General features: G+C 43.1%; 1 protein-coding gene across 1 annotated transcript in view; it reads right to left on the bottom strand.

Moving 5' to 3' along the window:
- LAMP1 (lysosomal associated membrane protein 1) overlaps window positions 1-25,756 on the bottom strand; it is a 1,110,117-nt gene that overhangs the window by 470,101 nt on the left and 614,260 nt on the right. The window contains exon 5 of the mRNA XM_044072009.1: window positions 10,646-10,833. Within this exon, the coding sequence (XP_043927944.1) occupies window positions 10,646-10,833 (188 nt within the window). The remainder of the gene's footprint in view (window positions 1-10,645; window positions 10,834-25,756) is intronic.

Raw genomic sequence — 25,756 nt, 5'->3', positions numbered from 1 at the left:
GGGCCGGAGGTAAGGTGTCTGGAGTAAAACTGGATTCCATGAAAACATCATCCACAACACCCAAGATAGGGGGAACAGCTAAAGGCCTGTGCAGCGGTAGCTCTAAAAATTCTGAGTCACTTTTTGGTCTTGGCATTCCCAATGGAAATGCTCTCAAAGTATGCAAGGTTTCACCAAAAGAGAAATCCTCTGGAGGGGAGGCAGAGGGAATAGGTTCCTCTGCATCTGAATCCTCATAGGCTGACGGCATGTCCTGATAATCAAAAATGTCAATCATTGGACTCCTGGTCTGTAGAATTTGAAGGCAACTGAATTCTTTGCCTCTTAGCAGGGGAAGGCTGGCTTCCCCTAATTAGCATTACAAGGTCTTCAGCCATTCTAAGCATTTGTTTTTGTGGCATGGAGGCCTAAGCATGTGCTTTGGTAGTCTGTTTTCTATGCATAGTGCGTACTCTGAGACTAAGAAACTCAGAAGTTTTGGCTAAAAAAGAAAACGTCGGTTTGATTCGAACGGTAGGTTGGAAAACACCATCAGAAGCCGGTGCCTGCACAGTGGCTTTGGACACATCCAAGGTAGAGACATCCTCTAGTTCCATAGTCGAAGCATCTTGCGGCATACTGGACTCCGAAAGGGTCTCAGCAGAGGCCTGCGAATCCATAGAAGTGGGAATCACAGGCTGCAAAGGCACCTCACGGAGTACCGGCGGACTGGCAACTAGTTTAACGGAAGCATCGTTGGCAATTTTGGACCTATGCAGTCTGTCTCTCTATCCTTACGTTTTTTCGGAAGATCGGTAGTAGGATGGCTTACTGAAGCCATTTTGGAAAACAGAGCAAGAGCGAAAGAATTTAGCAACAAAAATAGCCTGACAAATGTTTTGGGCATTAAACAAGGCACAAAACCGACAGCGAGGGATGTCGTGGTCTGGGCCTTAACAGGTGACGCAGTAAGAATGAAAATCTCGGAGATATTTGCTTTCCACAGGCAAGACAATTGTTAACTTTTTCTGACATTGGTTAAAGCAAGCAAGAAAAAAGGATCCCCAACAGGGTACTTAGCTTTAGAGGACTTTAGGATTATCAACTCGAAACATGAACACTTCAGGTAGCGGCCAACCGGCACTTGCAAACTGCTTCGGGCTCCTCCTTGGCAAGAAAGACTGATGTAATGGCATTGGCTGCCTGTTTTTATACCTCTGACTACGACATCATGGAAGCGACAGCATCCGAGACAGAATTACTAAGACACTGGTATTCAGGCCGACAGAGCTACCTGCAGGCAGATAATCCTAGTGTGATGACTGCAACAGTGAAACACTTGCAACATCCACCGAGTGCCAGGGCCACACTCTCCCAACAGAAGTAGAGGTGGGAAGTAACCAATGCTCCCTCGAGGCTGACTAAGAGGGCCTCAAGGAGAAGGATTAGTGTCTAAACCTCAAAAGGGATTCTGACTCCATAAAAGGAAGGCCATAAAAATGGTTCGGGAATAGTGCCAAAGATTCTGCTTTGAAGCATCGTAACAAAGATTCACTCAACTCTGAAGGTGTGTGTTGAGGGCATCAGATTAGATATCCCTAGAATAGTGATCGAAGGACCATTTGGCTCCAGGGAAAGTGTCATGTCCAAAGCAATGCTGAAGCATGGACCATGGAAGGAGCAATATGGGAGATGAAGGACCACCTTGATCTGCCCTTGAGACAGAGGACACTCATATCAATTACTAACATACTGAATTTTATCAACCTTCCAAACAGTTCTACAGTTATTTCTAGAAATCACAGGCAATTACAAGTACCTTCTGCAATGCTGTAACTCTGCTCTATACAAGCCTGAACATTTATGTTCAGTACTGTATATACCTCTGCAAGCTATGCACATGCTGTTTCTAAATGATGTTCATGCAAGCAATTTTAAAGCTCTTGTGTATGTACACTTACCTATATGTTGTATTCCTTCTGTTATCATGTAACTGTATACTATGTACGTGTCAAAACTGGTGTTAAACTTGGAGCTTTTCTCTCCAGTCCTCTACTGAAAAGGATTTTATCCTAGTCAGACATTTCTGGTAAACAAAAATAAACCAGAGCCTTTACAAATAATGTTCAAATACTCTCCTGACAGACCTAAAGGTGACAGGAGCCAAGAAGAGAAACTAGGTAAACTTCAAGGTAGGAAAGTCCTACATCTCACTTAGGTGACCTGTTAGGAATCACTATCGGCTCGAGATTGACTGAGCCAGAGTGTAAGATTTGGTCAGTGTCACAGGCAGCCAAGTCAAATCAAGTTAGTTTTGGAGCCAAAGCAGCAGCTGTATTCATTGAGTTCCCTTTCTGGATTCACTTTTACCTTATGCTTCTTTGTTTTTCCTTTTGGGTTTGTCAGCCTCAGGTTACATGGGCAGCAAAACCCTTTTATAAAGCTTATTCCTTTGGCTGCAATAAAGCACGAGGATTGAAGGCTTTGCAGACTGAACATTACAGACAAATAATCCAGCCCCCAGGGACATCACACAATTTATGGGTGTCTTTGGGGGCTACTTTGTGACCACACTTACATTTCCAGAAACTTTTCTCCACTTTTTCCATTTTGCTAAAGTATAAATACACAATCTATGGAATCTATGGCATTATAGATTAATACACACCAAAACAAGCAGATGTAACATTTTTCCACAGGCCATCAAGTTCATAAAAAGTCAACTCAGCTTATTAGGCTGGGGTATTCTTTTCCCCAAGCCTCCAGGTATTAATACTGGTTTCTTTCAGAGTTTACTTCAGTATTTCTTGCACTGAGTTGCACGCTGCATGTATATTGACTTTTTTTGGCTTAGTTCTTGATAGCTGTATGAATGTCATTTATATAATTCATACTTAGAGAGTAAATGAAAAGTACAGTTGTGTACACTTACCATAAATGTAGGTGTTAAGAGTGTATTCACTGTTGCAGTCATCACATTTGGGTTATCTGCTTGCAGTAGCCCTCAGTCAGCCTGATTAAGTCTTTATAAAAACATGCAGTATATATATATATATATATATATATATATATATATATATATATATATATATATATATATATATATATATAGCAGCCGACGTTATTACATCAGTTTTTCTTGCCCCAGATGTCAGGTGCCCCACCTAATGGGAAGCAATTAAATCTATAAATATACAAGGTTATACCTCCAACAAAAAAGCAAATAACCCAAAAAGCTTTTAAGCATTGTAAAGGAGAGAAGAGGTATAGCCAAAAGAAGTCGGGGGGCTGGAGGGAGGGTAACCAGGACTGCAACAGTGAATACACTCGAACATCTACATTTATGGTAAGTGTACGCAACTGTACTATGTTCTTCGTGTTTCATTGCTGCAGTCATCACATTTGGGTAGATTCCCAAAGCTAAAGGTGGGAGGAGGAATTTAGATAGCATTAGGACCAGCTATAAAGCTCTGCAAGATTGCAGTGGCAAAGCCAGCTCTGGAATTAGAGAAAAATAAGCAAATGGTAATGCTTGGTGAAAGTATGGACAGAACTTCAGGTAGCAGCTTCTAGGATGTCCCTGGTAGGTACGCCTCTGAGAAAGGCTGTAGAGGTAGATGCAGCCCTGGTTGAGTGGGGTCTGATCCCGTGGGATAGGTTTTCCATGGAGCTTATAGCAGAAATGAATGCAATGGCCTATCCATTAGGAGATGATTTACTTTAAAATAGCCTTCTCCTCTGTTCCTTCAGCAAATGCCACCAGCAGTTCAGATTTCCCTTGACGTCTGGTCCTGTCCAAGTAGAATCTAAGTTGTCTGTGCATATCTAAGGAGTGCAGTATCCATTCCCCTTTGCTCTGTGGATTAGGAAAGAAGGTTGGTAAATGAATGGACTGATTAAAGGCCACACTGGATAGCACCTTCAGCATGAAAGAGGGATTGGTCCTGAGGGACACCCTGTCCATGAAAGATGATGAAAGGCTCCACTGCTACAAGGGCCTGTAATTCAGATACCCTTCTTGAAGTGATTGCTAAAAGGAAAGCTGTTTTCCAAGAAAGGAATTTTCAATCTGCAGTAGCGGCTGGCTCGAAAGGAGGAAGGGTGAGTTTTTCCAATACAAAGTTAAGGTCCCAGGCTGGAGATGGAGCTCTCCTGGGTGGTCTTAAATTTTTGGCCCCTCTGAAGAACTGCTCGAGCAGTGGATGAGAGAAGAGGGGAGTTCTGTGATATAATGAGCTGAAATGGCTGAGGCGTGAATTTTTATTGAGGAAAAAGACAGGCCCTTGTGAAGCATCTCAGTTAAGTATTGTAAAATCTGAGGTAAAATTGGGCACTGGTGTGCTCATCCCTTGAGACTGGTTCCAGGCACAGAATTTTTTCCATTTTTCAGCATACGATTTTCTAGTACTAGGCCTCCAAGCCTCTAAAATATCCATCACTGGTTTGCTGAGGGATGGTAAAGGTGAGATTAGGTAATTAGCCAGGCTGCTAGGCTCAGTGTTTGAAGTTGAGGGTGCAGAATCCGGTTCTCCTGTTAAGACAGCAGGGTAGAAGTCTGAGGCAAGTGCCATGGGGCCAGCAGTGACACTGCACAGGAGGGGGTACCAGTGTTGGCGTGGCCAGTCTCGTGCAATCAATCATCCTTGGTTTGTCTTGTTTGATCTTTAGTAGTACTTTGGAGAGCAGAGGCAGAGGAGGAAAGGCATAAACAGATAGGTTTTTCCAGCTGAAGGACAGAGCCATCCAAAGAAATGTCCCCAAGCTTGTCTGTGGGGAATCCTTGTGCAAACTTTTTCCAATTGATAGTTCTGGGGGAGGCAAACGGGTCTATATCTGGGCTCCCTCATTTGCTTGTCAACATGTTGAAAATCCTTGGTTCCAGTTTCCACTCGTGTGGTCCATGAGGTTTCTGCTTAGTCAGTCTGCCAGTGTATTTAGTTTTCCTGGCAGGAATTGAGCTTGTAGATGCACTTGGTAGCTCAAGGCTGAGTTCCACAATGCCATGGCTAGTCTGCAAAGGGGGTTAGAATGTGTACCCCCTGCTTGTTTATGTACCACAACAGTGGTGTTTGTCCATCTTTACCATTAATTGTCCTGGAAGAATGTGGTCCTTGATGTCAGAGCATTCTGTACAGCTAACATTTCTTTTTGATAGATGTGCAGGTGCATTTGACTTGGGTTCCATTTGCCCTGAACGCACTTCCCTGCCAGGTGTGCCCCCCCATAAATAGTCTGATGCATCTGTTGGGGTTTAGGCAGCAGGGGGTAGTGTGAATAGTAGTCCCTTGTTTTGGTGGCAGGCCTCTGCCCATGAAAGGAACTCTACGCATAGGCAAGGTATGATGAGAATCATTGCTTCTAGATCCTGAAAATGTTGACACAATAGGCTTTTTTAGATACCATTGTAGTTTCCCCATATGCAGTCTTGAATATGGAATTAGAAGAATGCAGGAGGCCATGAACCCCAAGGCTTGTAGTATTTGCCTTGCAGATAGCAGGGTTTTTGTTGCCACTTGTTTGAAGTAGTTTGTCAAGTGAATTGGTTTCTCTGGCATCAGGAAAGCCATCTGGGAAGTTGTATTCAGGCTTGCTCCCAGGAATATAGTTTGACAGGGTACCAGGTGTGATTTATTTTCGTTTATGGTGTACCCCAGACAAGTTAGCACCCTTTGTACAAAAGCCAGATGATTCAAAAGTATGTCCTGGTTTTCTGCCTGAATTAGACAATTGTCCGGGTATGGGTATATATGAATATTTCTTTGCCTGCAAAATGCAATGACTGGAGCTAGGCACTTTGTGGGCACAGTAGATAAGCCAAAGGGCAGTGCAGAGAACTGATAGTGCGTGTAGCCTGCTTTGAAGCGTAGGTATCCTCTGCAAGATCCCCTGATTGGGATGTTCAGGTATGCTTCCTTTAAATTTAGTGTTGCCAACCAGGCATCTTTGCCTAGCATATGAAGCAACTGGTGAAGTCAGCATCTTGAATTTTGGAATCACCAGAAAGGTGTTTAGAGTAGACAGGTTCAGGATAGGACATGAATTGTCTTTTCTGGGTACCAGGAAAAGTCCTGAGTAGAAACCTTGTCCCTTTTCCTCTTCTGGTACCAATGGAATAGCCCCTATGCTTGAGAGTACTTGCTTTTGGGCCACTGCCCACTGATTTGGGGGTAGATCTGGCAAACCGCTTGGAGTTGGTAACGTGCGACAGTGAAATCTGTATCCTTGGGACACTAATACCCAATTGTCCTAGGTAACGAGTCCCCAATTCTTTACAAGAAGTGCAATCTTCCCCCACCCAAAAGGGAAGTCAGTTGAGAAGTGCTTGGGAAGTCACTGAGACAGTTTACCCATAGGGGGGAATTTTACTACTCCCAGATTTGGAAGTGGAGGCCCCCAACTGCTTAGTCCTGTGCATCCCCTGGGACTGAAGCCTGGGTGCTCTGCTGGATCTGGGTTTGGACTGAAGGTCTAGAAGAGGCAGACCTAACAAAAATGAAAAAAATGCCAGCACCAGAAGGGACTGATAGTAATAGCTTTATTAAGCTGAATACTAGACCGGTTTCAGCACATGGCTTTCATCAGTAGATTCAGGCAGGAAAGGACCAATTCTTAGGCCAATGCCTACTAAATCTTGGAGGTTGTACTTGTAAGAAATCTTTAACAGTTTGCATAGATTTAGCTTTTTCCTCCATCTTTTTAAGAACTTCTGCCTTGTTGCCAAACAGGCAGTCCTGATTTAAGGGAGCATCCAGTAATTTCGCTTTAACATGATCTGGCAAGGATTGCTCCTTAAGCCAGGCACGTTTTCTAAGTACAGACCCAGTTACAGCAGCCCTGCAAGATGCCTCTAGTGAATCAAAACCACATTGCAACGTATGTTTACCAACTTGTTCAGCAGAAATCATTCAATCCTGTAAATCCTTATTTTCAGCACAATCAGGAATCATCACTTTCTGCTTAAGCAATCCAATAATATGCTTCTGATACTTTAACATATGAAACTGGCAATTCAAGGCCCTGATGGGCAAAGCTGCACAGGTGTATACCTTCTTACCCCATCTATCCAGCACCCTGGAGTCTCTATCAGAGGGGGTAGAATATTTGGCAGTAGTAGCTTTAATGCCCCTGGGTCCCTGTGAAATGGTTTCAGGATCCGCATTAGGATTTTTGAAAAGGAACCTGAGAGTCAGGAACCCTGTAATATCCCATCAGGTTTTCTGGGAGCAGGAGGTAGAGAGTCAGTGGCCATGCTAGATTCCGAAAAGGCATCAACAATGTCCAGTACAGGAGGTATAGCTAAAGGCCTGTGCTGGAGCAGGGGTACAAAATCCCTAAGCCTCTTTTTAGAATCAGAGAAATCCTGACTTTCTGAAAAAAAAATGCTCCCTGAGAGTATGCAAGGTTTCACCCAAAAGAGAAATCCTCTGGGGGAGGGGGGGCAGAGGGAATAGAGTCCTTAGCATCAGAATCATTATACGTAGATTAGAGGGGGAAGGTTGGCTTCCCCTGATTAAAGTAATAAGGTCTTCAGCCATTAATTGTTTTTTAGGCATAGAGGCCTGACCATGCAGTCTGGGTATCAGTTTTCTAGGCATGGTTTGAGTTTTAGGCCTTGAAGAAGATGACGTCGGTTTAATATGCACGTCAGTAGGCCTGAATACACCCTTAGAGGCCGGTGCCTGTACAGTGGCTCTGGACCCATCCAAGGTAGAGACATACGCAGGTTCCACAGTTTAACCATCTCGCAGCATACCAGACTCTGAATGGGTCTTAGTAGAGGCCTGTGAATCTGAAGTAGCGGGTATCAGGGGCTGCAAAAGCACCTCACTGAGTACCGGCGCCTCGGCGGCCTATCTTTGCGTTTTTTCGCAATGTCAGTAGTTGGATGGCTTACCGAAGACATATCGGGATAATTAAACAGAGCACCAAAATATTTAGAAATGAAAATATACTGACGACAGATAGTTCGTGGATTAAATAAGGCACAAAACCGACAGTAAGGTACGTTGTGGTCAGGCCTCGGCAAGGAATACAGTACGAAAAAATCTTTATGAGGTATTTGCTTTCCACAAGAAATGCAATTTACTTTTTACTGACATTGGATTAGAGCAAGAAAAAGATTCCCCAACGAGGTACTTAGCTTTTAGATGAAGACTTCGTTCTGAAACTAGAAAACAAAAATTTCAGGAGTCAGCTAACCAGCACTTGCTAACTGCTTCTGCTTTGGGCACTGCACGGCAAGAAAGGCTGATGTAATGATGTCGGCTGCATGTTTTATACCCCTGACGTCACGGAAGAAGAGACAGCAACAGAAGTGGGACCCAAGACTTTGTTAATCAGGCTGACTGAGGGCTACTGCAAGCAGATAACCCAAATGTGATGATTGCAACAGTGAAACACGAAGAACATCCAGAGTCAAATTCCTTGTATGTGCGCATACTTGGCCAATGAATATGATTCTGAAAGATACAGGGGGGAAAAATGCATCAGTTCTAGATCCTACTTTTTTATATTTAAGCTAGCTACAGAAAAAACACATCAGCAGGCTAAAATGCTTGGGTTACGGTAAAAGACAGATTTCTCAGAGGAAACATTATGAAAGGAGCTGTGGAAGACTGGCAAAAATTTAAACAAAACTGATAATTAGAATTCTTGTAAAATATGAGGTGGAACACTTTGCTTTCAATGTGAGCCCTATGTTCAATCACTTAAGCAGCAAATGAGATCTGAGGTAGCTAGACAGATGCAGTGAGGGAGAATGAGTAAAGAAACTCAAGGCTGGAGCACTAGTTTTGCCTGCTCAGACAAGACAAGCAGCCTGAAAATACATCAGCTGAATCAAACAAAATGATTACAATTTTAAGTCAATTCATTTAAATTTTATTTTATACATTCTTTACATTTGTTATACCCCAAAATAGCAACACTTACTGTTTCACGAAACACACACTGGGACAACTTAATATTTGCATTGACGTTTTAGCTCTTTTGAATTTCCAGTCAGTTCAGTAGACTTCATGGGTTGTTTCATCTGGATTCTGTATACCTTTATGTATTTTACCTGCAAGTGCTTAAGCTGTCAACCCCACCACCCCCTTTACACAGACTTCTCAACTTGCTTGAATTAAAATTGTTAACACTTGCCTTGTTTTATATATTAACTGCTAAAAGGCTTGGTACCCTTTTCACTTGTGACATCATACCTGTTGTCAATTATGTCACAGAAAGTACAGTTGTGCAAGTCTTACTTGCCCATAACAATAGAACTTTGAATTTCTTCACTGCTGCAATATATTATGGGTAGTGTCTTGCCAAAGACAGTGCTGTAAGGAATACTGCAACAATTACATAAAAGGACATTACCTCAGAAATGAGAAAATATTCCAAATGCACTGGCAGAAAACAGTGCCTGTAAAAGTACAGTCCAAATACTTGATATTTTCATAAAAATCATACTGCCACATAAAAATGCAAAATAAGTAAACAGTGCGAGAAGCATGCAAAATAATCTTCCAATAAAATCTGTTATTCTTACGGTGGAATACCGTAAATAAATTTATATACATGTACATTTTATATATACAATCTTGGCTTGAGATGACTGTCACTGTTGAAGTGACACCCCGACCCCATGTGCAAAACGGGAAAAAGGGGTTGAGGATGGATGGAAAAAAAACATTGAGAAGGGGTCCCCAAATGGGATCTTGGCCATTAGGCAAAAGCTTTTGACCAGCTGCTGCTCCTTTAGAGCTAGAGATGCTTCCCAACGTGGCTGTAAAATTCTGAAAATTTTTCTCACTCTGTTTGCTGATATACTTCACTTCAAAAGGGGTGCAGTCTATCAGCAGCCAGAGTGAGTAAGAGGGGGGAAATCAGAGCTCTGGCAAGCTGACCGGGTGCTGTATCCTTGGCAGGACTCTACCCACAGGCTACTAAGTGAGGATGAACATCTGAAGGTATTACACTAACGCACACAAATAGTGTATTTGATCTGTTAAATGCTTGACCTCCACACGTTAATACACTGTTTTTATCAGTTTTTATTAACTTATGGAGTGCTCCCCAGAAAGCATCTAAAAATGGGACTTTTCAGCCAAACATTCCCAAGTTAAAAACACATTTGAGGGCATTTTTGTAGAGTCTGACTTATAAAACCTATGGCACAAATGGTTGCCAAAACAACCATCATGCAACTAAAGACTACTTCAGATATAAAAGCTGAAAAATCAAAACTAAACCAATGCCAGCAAACCTCAAACACTACTCTACACAGAACTTCAGTCCTTTAGATCACTCAGACACAACTGATGGGTGTGCCTTAGGCAATTTAGTCAACCCCACCAGTGAGGCAATTTAGTTAACCCCACCAGTGAGAGAAAACCAAGTAACCAGGGAGGGCCAGTGCTACACAATTTCTAAACTCCAGTGGGTAAAAAGACTACTCACAAATGAGTCAACATAAGAGACCGTGCATTAAAATGCAGCTATTTTAGTTTTCTTCACTGCTCCTTACATACATTACAAGTTAAATTTATCTGCAATTATCTACTTCCCTTACATAGGCCAGTTTATTAACCGCTTTCTTTACAGTAAAATGAGTTTTAGACAGAAGCTAGAAAAAAGTACACAGTACTTCAACAACTTTCTAGAAACCAAACGTGCTTACCTTATTGTATTTTGTGATGTAAGTAAGATTAAGTTGCAGGCCCATCTGTGCAAGTAAGCAGGTCCCATTTGAACTAGTAACATTATATTTAATAGACACTGGATCTTTAGGGGTGGGGGGCTGTGTTGGAGTCACAGTTGTAGGTACAGTGGTGGTAGAGGTGGTCTTGTCTGCCTCGCACACAGTTTCTATACAAAAGTAAAAATAATTTTCAAATTGCTGCAACATTTCTACAAAAAAAATAAAGGTCACTGATTTGCAGATCAACCTGTTTCATTCATGCCCTATTCATTTTAACATAGCACACAACTGCATCACTAGTGTTTTGACTCCATTAACATGCTTAATGTTGGGCAAATACTTCTAAGCGTATGAATTTGCAAGTGTGACTGCACAATTTAATTCTGAAACTTACAAAAGCTTAACACAAATTAAAATTAAAAGTCATGTACTTACCATAAAACTAGGCATCTGTGTTGTCCATTTACATTATTCCTCGCAGATGTTTGGGTCCAACTGTAGGATCAGACTCAGCCACATATAAAAGACTTAAAATCCAATTCTCCAACTCCTCCCACTACTCATAATGCTCTACTGTCCTAACTCCTCAGAGTTTGCTTGCCTAATCTCTCAATTTATTTAAAAAAAAGTTAGGGCTCAAACCTGGAACAGGAAAGTTCCAACAGTCTACCAGCTACTTTTAGGACAGACGAGGCTGAGGGATGGATGGGAGGGAAAGCAGGGAAGACTGAAAATTGACAACAGATGCCAAGTTATGAGGAGTACATACTTCAAAATCTGATGTCCCTTTTCATTCCTCCTCACAGACGGGACAGAATCCCCAGTTACAGCCCTAGGGAGGCCCTCATGAAGGACGTGCCGGAGCACTAACGAACCAAAAGAAACTCTGCTTCTAGAGAAGATAACTAATTTGTAATGTGTAACAAAGGAGCAAGTCTTGGATCAAGTGGCTGCAACATAAATATCAATGGAAATCCTTGAGAAGGCAAGTAACCACAGACCAAGTATAGTGAACTTTATAGGGATGTGGTACAGCCAATTCTATTTGAGAATAAACCAATGAAATGCACTCAGTAATCCACTTGGCTAGAATAGGTTTACACACTGCCTGGCCCAGGTGGCTAGAGGAAAATGATAAAACAGCTGATTGCACTTCCGGAACGGCTTTGTTCTGTGAAGGTAAAGACTCTATCGTCTGTGTATATCAAGGAGGTGAAGTACGTACTCCCCTTATACGTAAGCTTAGGAAAGACTGGCAATTGTATGGACTGGTTAACTTTACTCCCAATAGCCACTTTAGAAGAAAGGATTTGTCTGTATTGCCACTCTTTCTAAGATAAGGAAAGGAGGCTTAGCTGATAAAGCCTGAAGCTCAGAAATTTTCTAAGCGACGGCTACTAAAGATGATTTTCAAAGACAAAAACTTCATATTGCATTTATTCCCTGGCTTAAAGGGGGTTCAGAGTCAAACCCTTAAGAACCACAGTAAGGTCCCAAAGAGGAGGTTCTCTTATTGGGGGTCTGGGAAGAAATACTACATGAAGGCTTCACACAACCTGGATGTAGCCAGAGAAAGGATTTGTTTTCAGTATGGAAATTGGAGATTGTTGCCAATTGAAGTTTAGTGCTACAGAAACTAGCCCCTTCAAAAATGTATTAGGAAGAGAAGAATGACCGAAACAGGTGCTAAAAAAAAGGGTAGATATTCTGGTTGGAAGCCCATATAGAAAATCTTTCCCATTTGCTTTTGATTCTGTAGACTTTCTTGGTAGAAGCCTTCTGGGAAGTCAGGATAATCTCATGAACTGGAGAAGCAAGCCTGGACTATTACTGGAAGTGGAGAAACCACGCAGTTAGACTGTGTGGATATCGGGATGTTGAATATTCCATGGATGGGACAGGAGATCCTGAGGGGATTCCAGAATCCATGGAGAATATCTCAAGTGAGACAAGGAGAAACCTACCTGCTTTCTGAAAGCACTTTGGAATCAAGGGAATAGGAGGGTATGCATACAGGAGACCCAGGGGCCAACTGTGGATCAAAGCATCTCTGTCTGTCCCGGGGGGGGGGGGGATCACAGCAAAATACTTGCTGCACTTGAAGGGGTAAGGCAAATAGATCACAGCAAGGCTGGCCTCAACATCTGAAAATCACATTCACCACTGACACCACTCGTGAAGCATCAGAATGGATCTATTGAGCCTGTCTCTGCTAGTTGGTTGGTTCTCCCCAGGATGTGCTTTGCACTGAGAAAGCGATCTGAAGATATTGCCCAATCCCAAACCCTCACAGAGCCTCTGCAAAGTAGACATGATCAAATTTCTCCTTACTTGGCAATGTACCAGACTGATATTTTGTCCGTTTGAATTGCAATAGTACTTGGAGGGAGAATGTCTTGAAATACTTGCAACATTAGGACTGTTACCTCTAGGATGCGGATAAGGAACTTGGTCTCCAGAGGGGACCATGTGCCTTGGACATCTTTCCCAAGAAATGCTCCACCCAACTTGGGAAGCATGTGTGGTCACAGTGGCAACTGGTGGCAGAAGGGTAATATGTCTGCCCAGGAAGAGATGGACTGAAGCCACCAGCGAATATGACATTTGCAGACTAGGGTGAGTCTTATGGAAAATAGGGGCTAAAGTACAGACAACTGTACTGCCAATGCCCATTGAAGCAGTCGCATAAAGAACTTTGCTACAAGAACTAGAATAATGGCAGCTGACAGACGCCAGAGACTGCAGTATCAAACATGTTGGAGGAAATGGGTACAACAGTATGGCCTGAACTTAATCTCAGGGATGTGATGTGATGGAGAGGCAAGGCCACTTACCAGAGTTGTTATATTCAAGAGTTTTCTATAAATTCCAGGGTCTGTACTGAGACTAGGTTTGACTTTGTATGGTTTAAGATGCCTAAGGAGTTGGTAACCTGGAGCAAGTGGTCCCTAGCTTGTAGAAGTTAATGCTTCGATGGGGCACTGAGGAGCTAATAGAGATATAGAAACATGTGGAATCCCTCCAGTCTCAGCTGAGCTGCTACTACTGCCATGCATTTGGTAAGCACCCCAAGGACTATGGAAAGTCCGAAGGGCAGTACTCTGAACTGGTAACGATTGGCTCCTAGCCAAAAGCTTAGATGTCTCCTGAATCACCTGCCCATTTTTATGCGATAGTATGCATCCTGGACATTAAGTGTACAGCCAATCATCCTTGTGCAGAAAAGGCAGAATGGACCGAACAGTGACCATTTGTAACTTCAACTACTTTATATACTGATTTAAGTTGCTTAGTTCCAAAATGGGTCTTGGATACCCTGTTTTCTTTGGCACTAAAAAACAAGATGATTCAGAATTCTATCTGGTCGGCTTGGACCTCTTGGATGACTTTTCTGGAGCAGGTTTTGTATTTTTAGAGCTGCAAGCTCTGTCTGACTGGGTTGAATGGCCAGTATGTAATAACCTTCGGAAACTTAATACATTTTTTTTATTGCTGTCCAGGCATCTAGGGGCCAACAGAAATGCCCCGATTACTTCCAGAAATGAACAGTTGGGCAACACTTCAGAAGCGCTGATAGGGCCTATCAGAGAGGAATCTCTGAAGTCCTGATTCTGCGGACCCCCCTTTACCTAGAGGAAGACTTTCACTGAAGTTTCCTCCTCTGCCTCACACAAGGCCTGGAAAGGACCTACACATTTTAAGAACCACATCTTACCAACTCATTGGCTTCTACAAAAAGTCTGTTGAGGGGTAGAAAACTTGACTCCTATGGCAGTCATTTGTTTGCTGCAGGTGAGCATATCTGATGAACCCGAACAAGGATGAGCCAAAGAGGGCCCTGAAAGGACATCCTGAAGGTTTCTGCAGAATTGCACAGCCTCATCCAAGCACTTCTAATGGCTATACCTGAACCGGGAGCTCATGAGGCACTCTTGGCTGCATGGGAGATCAGCTTCAATGATGCATTAGAAGTGGACAATAGAGTGGCCAGTTGTGAAGAGATCTTTTCCAGCTCCTCCGTAGTCATGGACTTCGTATTTGATAGTTCCTTCTTCAAATGTCTTTGTTGCCAAGTAAAGTGCGCCAGACAGTTTAACGACCTCCGCATGAACGTAGCAAAGGCATACACTTGCTTCTCAAATCTGTCCATTTCTCTCCTGGACTTTGGTGGATGGACAAAGGAACTTTGGTCAGCTAGCTCCACCTTGGTGGCTGCAGTCACCACTATAGCATCAACCGCAACTCCCTGGTTCCAGTGGGGTCTATCATCTGGAGGAACCAAAACTTTGTCCAGGTACTTGGGGATACGTTAAACAGTGCCCAGTTCTTTCCAAGCCCTGCAGGAAACCAAGTCAATAAGTTCATCCGATTGGGGGGGGGGGGTCGTCACCCAAGATGCATGGTTCGGCACCAAAATCCTCCAGAAAGATTGATTTTCAGGAGAAAAGCACTGGGAAGACTAGCTACCCTTCTTGTCTATAGATTTCAAGGACATCTCTCCAAAGGAGATGTTATCAGGTGGCAATCTGCGGTACCCCTCACTCATCAAAATCCATGTCTGAGAGACTCCATGGGCAAGTCTCTCTCCTCTTACACATTCTCTTCTGAGGAATCTCTTTAGTGGGGTGCTTGACAGCGATCAAAAGAGGGGAAATTCCTTTAGGGAACCTGTCTGAGGATTTCTCAGAACTGGCTGTCCTTGTGGAACAGGTCTGATTGATTCAGAGCTCAAACCCAGCGAGAGCGAAATTATTAGGATCAGAGATAAGAGGACTGTTGTCTACACAATGAGAAAGTCCTTTCTACCACTTTGAAAGCTGACAGACCAGGGGAAACCACTACCTTCCTCCTCCGAGCTGAAGTCTCCAAGGAAGGAGGTCACAGCCGCCCCCTAAATCAGAGGCTCATGAGGAGAATCTGAATAGAGCTGTCCAGGGCCAAGACTCCAAGGGGAAGGGCAGATCTGATAAAGATCAGAGACCCAGTCTTAGAGCATCAGAGCAGAACCAGGCAGGGATACCATCAAAGTTGATGACGGTACTTTTCTTGGATCAGACGCTGAACCTCTCAGACATCTGGCATGCTGGGACGCCAAAACCACTGGTCAGACCAGAAAATGGGCTTAGCAGGTACACTCATGGATCCATGAAGGGAAGGAGCTGGCAGGATCCAACTGTATTGGAGCCCCGAAATTTTTCATCATTCTTGTCCACATCTGCCACTGTCAAACTCCTTGAAGATCTGAAGACGCTGTGGACACTGGTCTTGATTTCCAGAGAGTGTTTGAAAGTTGAGTGGACAGGGCCAGAAAGACAGGTTTCAAAATGTACTCTGGTGTAAGTTGTCAGCTCGTCAGATCAGAAAGCTTAGGATTTGAAAAGGAGTTAGAGGGTAAAAGGGGAGGCCATCTGATCAGAGGACTGTGGATCCAAGGGAGGCCCAAAGGACTTCAGATCCAAGATGGCCTGATCAGAGATCTTCACCTTCTCTAGTGGCTCCAAAGCAGCCCTCGGGGGGGGGGGGGGGGGGGACTTCTGAGGAACCAGTTTCCTGGAGTCCCAGGAAAGTGGGCATACTTTGGAGGGGATTTGAGCCCCAGAAGAAGCAGGCAGCAAGCCTTCAACACTAATTTACTGCACCTATCTGGGGAAGAGCAGCTACAAAGTCTAAAAATGAAATTTCAGAAGAACTGGACAATAATCAGGAAAAAAAAATCTTACAAGCTCAAGATGGCAATCCTACATCTTACTGCAATGGCAGCAAACAGAATCTGAGGGGTTGAGGACAGAATATAGCATTATGGGTAGAGGAAGCAGCTTGAGAATTGGATCAGACGTCTTTTGTATGTGGCAGTGCTGGATCTGAACCTGTGAGAAAGAATGAAACATCAGATACTTTTACTAAGAACTGCTTTGTAGTGTCCAGTAATGTCTGCTGTACTAATCTCTTCAACTGCATTTAATACAGTCTTCAGTCACATCACTCCTTACTACAGCTCAAACGTTAGCCTTTGCCAGCAAATGGCTACTAAAGTATGAAGCTTGAAAAGGGAAAGGAAAAGCCTTTCTATTGTGACAAAATCATTTAAAAGACTCGGACTTCGAAAAATGTTTTTAGATTATTCACTTTTAAGGCACCCAAAACAAACTTCTAAAATGTTGCACTATCTGCAACATGTTCTATTTGACTCTGCTCATTTTTAACGAGATGTGAAAAAACTACCTTTGGCTACTTTACAATATAGTCCAAACACCCCAGAATTAAAGGATGTTTAAAGTAGTATGCTATCACACAACAAATACAGTATTACTAAATCCATAACAGCAGATTTCACAGTAGCGCCTACCATCACCTACAAGATTCAGCTTTTCATTTCAAATACTTGTGTTAAATGGAGACCATACTGTAAAAAGACCAACACCGGGAATAAACCGAAAAACAAGTTTCTACAAAGATCTACATAATCAAGCTTGACAGTAGCACTATTAATGTCTGCAGACATGCTGACTTTTTTGGGGAGGGAATCTATCTTGGCTATAATGCACTGGGATGCATTACTTATGAATTCACAATACCTTAGACTGTCATTTGGCAAGACAGATTACTTAGAACAGAAAGAATGAGAAATATAGTCATGTTCGCAAATCGATAAAAACAGTTTCTTCAGGGATGCTGACAGTCTCCTACATGTTGCACAATCTTTGAAAACTAAACTCAACAACCTTAAAAAAACTGCTTATAGAGCTTCAGATCCATCTTCCTTCCAAAAACAAACCAGAAATTTATATTTTCTGGCTTGCAGAGCTCACCTACTTTGTGAAGTTACTCTTGTGTTTATTAGGTTTATTCACCTTCAGGCTACAAAAGGTTTAACAGCTTCACAGCCCTAAGGAAAGGAAATAATGTGGTTTTACACAACCGTACAGAAGCAACAGTTAGGAATACTGAGCCTGAATAGCTTTATGACCTCAGAGGGTATGAAAGTGCTACAGGTATCTGTGTGCATTACCCTTGGCAAACTGCATTCGGATGTACTGGGAGAAATGATGCAAGATCAATGTCAATAAATTCCTAAAGGTAGTCTCGAGAGACTTCATTCAGCCCCAAGATGTGTGCACAGAGGAAGAGGACTAGGACAGATATGTTCAGAGATAGAAGCCGCCAAGTCATTTTTACCTGTGTGAAAGTATGGGGTTATTCTCCAGGGGAGAAGTGTACACGGAGGGGAGAACACATCAGAAAAGGAACATGTTTAGGGTTGAAGTGTTGAGTGTATAGCTGTCCTTTAAAGCCAGTACCAAAACATGGTGTCAGAACTATTCAGGGCAATCTAACCGCTTCTACAATTTGGTAGACGTAATGACAAAGTACAGTTGTGTACACTTACCATAAATGTAGATGTTCAAGTGTATTCACTATTGCAGTCATTACATTTGAGTTATCTGTTTGCAGTAGCTCTCAGTCAGCCTGATTGTCTAAGTCTTGGGTCCTGCGTCGTTGCGGTCTCATCTTCTATGACGTCAGGTAGTCGGGGGTATAAAGCATGCAGCAGACACCATTGCATCAGTTTTTCTTGCCCCAGATGTCAGATGCCCCCATAACGGGAAGCAATTATATACAAGGTTACACCTCCAACAAAAAGAAAATACACCAAAAAGCTTCAAGCATAGTAAACAAGAATAGAGGTATAGTCAATAGAAGTCAGGCGGCTGGAGGGAGGGTAACCAGGACTGCAACAGTGAATACACTCTAACACCTACATTTATGGTAAGTGTACACAAATGTACTATGTTCTTCGTGTTTCACTGTTGCAGTCATCACATTTGGGTAGATTCCCAAAGCTAAGGATGGGAGGAGGTAATTATTTAGCATTAGGACCAGCTACAAGGCCCTGCAAGACTGCAGTAACAAATCCAGCTCTGGATTTAGAAAAAATTGGCAAGTGGTAATGCTTGGTGAACATCTGTACAGAACTCCAGGTAGCAGCTTCTAGGTTGTCCCTGGTAGGGACACCTCTGAGAAAGGCTGTAGAGGTAGATGCAGCCCTGGTTGAATGTGGTCTTAACCCCTGTGGGGTAGGTTTTTCATGATGCTTATAGCAGAAATTAATGCAATGGCCTATCCACTTAGAAATGGTTTGCTTTGAAATGGCCTTCTCCTCTGCCCCTACAGCAAATGCAACCAGCAGCTGTTCATATTTCCTGAGAGGCTTAGTCCTGTCCAAGTAAAATCCAAGTTGTGTGTGCACGTCCAAGGAGTGCAGTATTAGTTCCCTTTTGTTCTGTGGATTAGAAAAGGTTGGCAAATGAATGGACTGATTAAAGGCCACACTGGATACCACCCCTTGGGCATGGAGGGATTGGTCCTAAAGGACACCCTGTCAGCATGAAAGATGATGAAAGGCTCCACTGCCATGAGGGCCAGTAATTCAGACATCCTTCTTGCTGAAGCGATGGCTAAAAGGAAGGCTGTTTTCCAAGAAAGGAATTTCAACTCTGCATTTGCACCTGGCTCAAAGGGAAGTAGGGTAAGCTTTTCCAATACACAGTTAAGGTCCCAGGCTAAAGTAGGGGCTCTCCTGGGGGGTCTTAAGTTTTTCGCCCCTCTGAGGAATTGCTTCAGCAGTGGATGAGAGAAGAGGGGTGGCTCTGTATTGTAATGAGCTGAAATGGCTAAGGCATGAATTTTGGAGGAGGAAAAGGAATGGCCCCTGCGAAGCATTTCAGTTAAGTATTGAAGAATATGTGGTAAATTGGGCAGTGCTGTGCCCATCCCTTGAGTTTGGCACCAGGAACAGAATATTTTCCATTTTCAGCATAGGATTTTCTAGTACTAGGCCTCCTAGCCTCCATAATGACATCCATCACTTGCTTACTGAGGGATGGTAAAGGAGAGATCGGGTAATTAGCCAGGCTGCCAGGTTCAGGGTTTGAAGTTGTGGATGCAGGATCTGGCCCTTCTGCTGGGACAGTAGGGTAGGGGTCTGAGGCAGGTGCCATGGTGCCAGCAGTGATATCCTGCACTAGAGGAGGTACCAGTGTTGGCGTAGCCAGTCTGGTGCAATCAGTATTGTCCTTGGTTTATCCTGTTTGATCGTTAGTAGTACCTTGGAGAGGAGAGGCAGAGGGGGAAAGGCATAAACTGATAGGTTTTTCGGAAGGACAGGGCATCCACTTTACAAGCTAGTTTCTGGGGAGTCTGTGCAGAATTTGTACAATTGGTAGTTCTGGGGGGGGGGGGGGGTAAACAGGTCCATCTCCGGGCTTCATTTGTTTCTCAACGTGTTGAATATCTTTGGTTCCAGTTTCACTCGTGTGGGTCCATGAGATTTCTGCTTAGGTCTGCCAGTGTATTTAGCTTTCCTGGCAGGAATTTTGCCTGTAGGTGCACTTGGCAGCTCAAGGTGGTGTTCCACAGAGCCATGGCTAGTCTGCAGAGAGGGTATGAGTGAGTTCCTCCTTGCTTATGTACCACATAACAGTGGTGTTGCAGTCTATCAATAATTGTCCTGGAAGAATGTGGTCCTTGAAGGTGGTCAGAGCATTCTGTACAGCTAATATTTCTTTTTGATTGATATGCAAGTGCATTTGATTTGGGTTCCATTTGCCTTGAACACACTGCCCTGCCAAGTGAGCCTCCCCATGCATAGTCTGATGTGTCTCTTAGGGTTTGGATGGCAGGGGTTAGAGGGAATGGCAGGCGCTTGTTTTGGTGGCAGGCTTCTGACCACCAAAGGAACTATCTGTAGACAGGGTATGATAGGAATCATTGATCCTAGATCCTGAGAATGTGACACCATAGGTTTTTTAAAATATACCACTGGAATTAGAATGCAAGAAGCCATGAACTCCAGGGCTTGCAGTATTTTCCTTGCAGATAGCTGGGTCTTTGTGGCCAGTAGTTTGAAGTAGACTGCCAATTGAATGTTTCTCTGGCGTAAGGTAGGCCATCTGGGAAGTTTTATTCACGCTTGCTCCCAAGAATACAATTTGTTGGCAGGGTACAAGATGTGATTTCTTTTCATTTATGATGTACCACACAGATGTTAGCAATTTATTTACAAATGCCAGATGATTTAATAGTATGCCCTGGCTTTCTGCCTGAATTAGACAATCGTCCAGGTATGGGTATATTTGAATATTTACTTGTCTGGAAAATGCAATGACTGGAGCTAGGCACTTTGTGAATACCATGGGTGCAGCAGATAAGTAAAAGGGCAGTGCAGAGAACTGATAGTGCATGTAACCTGCTCTGAAGCGTAGGCATCTTCTGCAAGATTCCCTTATTGGGATGTACAGGAAGGCTTCCTTTAAATCCAGTGTTGTCAACCAGGCATCTTTGCCTAGCATGGGAAGTAGCTGATGAAGAGTTAGCATCTTGAATTTTGGGATTACCAAAAAGTGTTTAGGATAGACAGGTCCAGGTTAAGACACCAGGAATTGTCTTTTCTGGGTACCAGGAAAAGTCTCTAGTAGAAACCTTGCCCCCATTGCTCTTCTGGGACAGGTTGAATAGCTCATACGCTTAAAAGAGAGAGAACTTGCTTTTGAGCCTCTGCCCATGATTTCGGGGTAGGTCTGGCCAACCGTTTGGGGTTGGTAAGGAATGGAAGTGGAACCTGTATCCTTGGGGGAACTATATTTAAAACCCATTTGTCCTGGGTAATGAGTTCCCAGTTTTTTGCATGCAGGGCAATCTTTCCCCCCTAAAGGAACAGTCGGTTGAGCAGGGCTTGGAAGGTTTAAAGTTAAATCATTGAGACAGTTTACCATTAAGGGGAAGTCTTACCACTCCCTGCTTTGGAACTGGGAGCCCCCCTACTGCTTAGGCCTGTGGGTACCTTGGGACTGAAGCCTGAGTGTTCTGCTGGCTCTGGGTTTGGACTGAAGGCCTGGAAGAGGCAGAAAAGGACCAATTCTTAGAGGGCCAATACCTACTAAATCTGGGAGGCTGTACTTGTAGGAAATTTAACAGTTTGCATAGATTTAGCTTTTTCCTCCATCTTTTTAAGTACTACTTCTGCTTTATTGCCAAACAGGTGGTCTTGGTTCAAGGGAGCATCCAGTAATTTAGCTTTAACATGATCTGGCAAAGATTGCTCCTTAAGCCAACAATGCCTTCTATGTACAGACCCAGTGACAGCAGCCCTGCAAGATGCCTCTAAACTGTCTTTCGGCTTTTCCCGGTTAGGGGTCGCCACAGCGGAACTCCAGTCCGCTAATGATTGGCAGTAGATGTTTACGTGCTGGCTTGCCGGGCCTAACGCACAACCTTCAATGAAGGAACACCCATTCATGCATGTCGACACACAGAAGACGCTCTGAGAATCGAACGTGCAACGTCTAACTGTGAGGTGACGCTACCGCAGAACCACCACCGCAGTCCCTGCAAGATGCCTCTAATGAATCAAAACCACATTGCAAAGTATGTTTTCCAACTTGTTCAGCAGAATGCAATAAAATCCTGTAAATCATTATTTTCAGCATAGTCAGGAATCATTTTCTGTTTAAGCAGTCCAATAATATGCTACTGATACTTTAACATATGATACTAACATATGAAACTGGCAGTTTAAGGCTCTAATGGCCAAGCTTGCAGAAGTGTATACCTTCTTACCCCAACTATCCAGCACCCTGGAATCTCTATCGGAGGGGGTAGGATTTTTGGCAGTAGTAGCCCTAATGCCCTTGGGTCCCTGTGAAATGGTCTCAGGATCCACAGTAGGATTTTTAAAAAGGAACTTGTGAGAGTTAGGTACACTAATTCCTATTAGGTTTTCTGGCAGCAGGAGGTAGAGGCAGGGGCCAGGCTAGATTCCGAGAAGACATCTACAATGCCCAGTACAGGAGGAATAGCTAAAGGCTTGTCTTGAGGCAAGAGTAAGAATTCCCTAAGCCTCTTTTTGGAGTCAGTAATCCTGGCTTTCCCAGCAGAAATGCTCCCCAAGAGTATGCAAGGTTTCACCAAAAGAAAAATCCTCTGGAGGGGAAGCAGAGGAAATGGAGTCCTCTGCATCAGAATCCTCATAGGTAGACAAGGGCAAATCCTGGTCATCAGAGAAAACAAATTTCAGAATCCTGATCAGATTAATCAGAAGGAAAATCAGTCCTAGGTCTCAGAGGGGGAAGGGTGGCATCCCCTGATTAGAGTAATAAGGTCTTCAGTCATTCTTATTTGTTTTTTAGGCATAGGGGCCTGGCCATGCAGTCTGGTTGTCTGTTTTCTAAGCATGGATCGAGTTTTAGGCCTTGAAGAAGATGGCGTCAGTTTTATATGCAAGTCAGTAGGCCTGAATACACCCCTCAGAAGCCGGTGCCTGCACAGCGGCTTCGGACTCATCCAAGGTAGAGACATCTGCAGGTTCCACAGTCAAAGCATCTTGCGGCATATTGGACTCCGAATGTGTCTCAGTAGAGGCCTGCAAATCTGAAGTAGGGGGTATCAGGGGCTGCAAAAGCACCTGAGTACCGGCGAACTGGCGACTAGCTTAGGAGAAGCATTGTCGGCAGCTTTGGACCTATGCAGTGTCTGCCTATCTCTGCATTTTTTCGGAATGTCAGTAGTTGGGTGGCTTACCGAAGCAATTTCTGGATAATTGAACACAGTACCAAAATATTTAGATGCGTAAATGAACAGACGACGAATAGTACGAGGTTTGAATATGGCACAAAACAGACAGCGAGGTACGTCATGGTCTCGGCCTAAGCAAGGAATGCAGTACGCGTGAAAATCTTTGAGAGGTATTTGCTTTCCACAAAAAATACAATTAACTTTTACTAACATCGGTTTAGAGCAAGAAAAAGGTTCCCCCAATGGGGTACTTAGCTTAGTTGAAGACTTCGGATCTGAAACTCGAAAATGAAAATTTCAGGAGTCTGCTTCCAGCACTTACAAACTGCTTCTGCTTTGGGCACCGCATAGCAAGAGAGACTTATGTAATGGCGTTGGCTGCATGCTTTATACCTCTGACTACATGATGTCATGGAAGATGAGACCACAACCGACCCAGGACCCAAGACTTTGATAATCAGGCAGACTGAGGGCTACTGCAAGCAGATAACCCAAACGTGATGACTGCAACAGTGAAACACGAAGAACATCCTACTTTATCCTCTACCACTCAAGACTAGTGAAGTTTAAAATACAACTAAGCCTCTAAAAGGTAAACGGCCCTGAGCCACAGCTAGGAGGCAGTGAAAGAAAAGCTACCTGTGAAAGACCTTGCTTCACAGGTCGGCTGTAGTGAACACTCAAAATTTTGAAAAGGTTCCCTGCAGGACTTCACAGATGAAAGGCAAAACTGCATGCAATACAAGTCTCAAAGAAAAAAACAAAAGTAAGAAACTGGGCTAAAACGCCTTAAAATAGGACATCTGAGGAAACTGCGCCCACACATCTCCGAAATTAAATTCTTGATTTTAACTGTCATTTCAATGACTTCAAGCTTTTGCTGCCCACTAAAATATATTTCTTCAGGACAGTGCAAAAAAAAAAATTAGACATTTTTAAAGGTATCCATGATTATCGTAAGTTCACTCCACACGCATGCAGAACTAAAAGCTCTGAGTCACAAACCTTTTTTAAGAGTTGCTCTTCACAGACGTTACAGCAAGTGCAATCTGACACTTTGTAGGCACTACTATAGTTAAACTTCTGTACTTTCATTTTCTCAAGTGGAAGTAGTAGCTGGTCAGCTCCAGTTATGAATCAGCAAAATTATTTGCTGGGGCTCAAGACCAGATCACCAGGCTATTCAAACATACATCACTAAAAAATTAGCACCATTATTTACCAGCAGTCTAACCTACAAGGTGAATACATTACTTATTACTTCAAGACCACCTGCAAGGTGCTTGACAGCTGAGTAGAATCACAGGCAATACCAATCACCTCCTAGTGAGACAGACATTAAGAGCTCACAGTCGTGCAGCAAAAATGTGTCAAAGGAAGCTAAACTCCTGGAATCAAGATCCAAACAGTAGTGGCCTGGTAAAAGGTATACACAGATTGCAGATTTCTGTGCCACAACCACTTGGCTATGTACACAAACTGACACTGGGAACAACAAAGCTCCTCATATGGCAAACAGGCAGTTCACTACACCAGAGCAAAATACTGTAAGCAATATATACATACATGTACACGATACTATATATATATATATATATATATATATATATATATATATATATATATATATATATATACATACACACACACACACAAGTGTATGTGTGTGTATATATTTATGCTATTTTTTATATGAAGGTTAAACTTAAGATAACCAACCACTATTTATCCTTAATTTACTAAGACAACTGACTTCATTGGGTGCGAGAGAAACTTTAAAATTTCTTTTCATGAGGGGCTTTTGGAAAAAGTTTTTTTGGGGGGTTTGAGCACAAATTATGTTACAGTGCATGTTTTAGTGGCTGCTAAAGCTTCCCGAGTAATTTGATGTTTGCCAGGTTGTCAGATATGCAGATGAATGTGGAGTCATTTGAGTACTGACTTAGGGAGGTCTTGTGTGTGCATTCAAGGTGACAGTGAGAGAGGAGGGGACTAAGCATAGAGCCTTGGGGTACACTGGTGGTGACCTGGAGGTATGATGGGGTGGAGTGCCATTTTACTGACTGAACTACTGGATAACTAGCTTTTAAACCAAAGAATGGTGGGATGAAATTGACCTAGTGAGGACATTTGAAGTAGAAGTTTGCTGTGAAACTGGTGAAGGCTTTAGATGAGTTCAGAAAGTTTAGAAAGGAGAATTTTAGTCTGCAGTTATCTCTAGCTTTGACTGCGTCCAAGTTGGACGTGCAGTGTTAGAACTATGGGAGGAACTGAAGACGTGTTGTGTGGGGAATAGATTGTATTCAAAAACAATTGCTGAACTTGTTTCAAGTAATTTGAAGGGGGAATAAGACTGCTACAGGTCTAAAGTTAGTCTGCTGGATTTCCTCCTTTTAGGAGGAGGATGTACGATTTGTTTTACCTATTTATAAGGACTGACACAGGATAGGCTATGCTATCAGCAATTACTTTTAGGTACTCACTTGAAAGATCAGCTGAGGTATACCATGGTTTTATTTG

This window comes from Protopterus annectens, chromosome 5.part0 (assembly GCF_019279795.1).
Source record: "Protopterus annectens isolate FY-2018-M chromosome 5.part0, PAN1.0, whole genome shotgun sequence".
NCBI lineage: Eukaryota > Metazoa > Chordata > Ceratodontiformes > Protopteridae > Protopterus > Protopterus annectens.
Note: the sequence above shows the minus strand (reverse complement) of the source record. Positions and strands in the feature narration are given on the sequence as shown.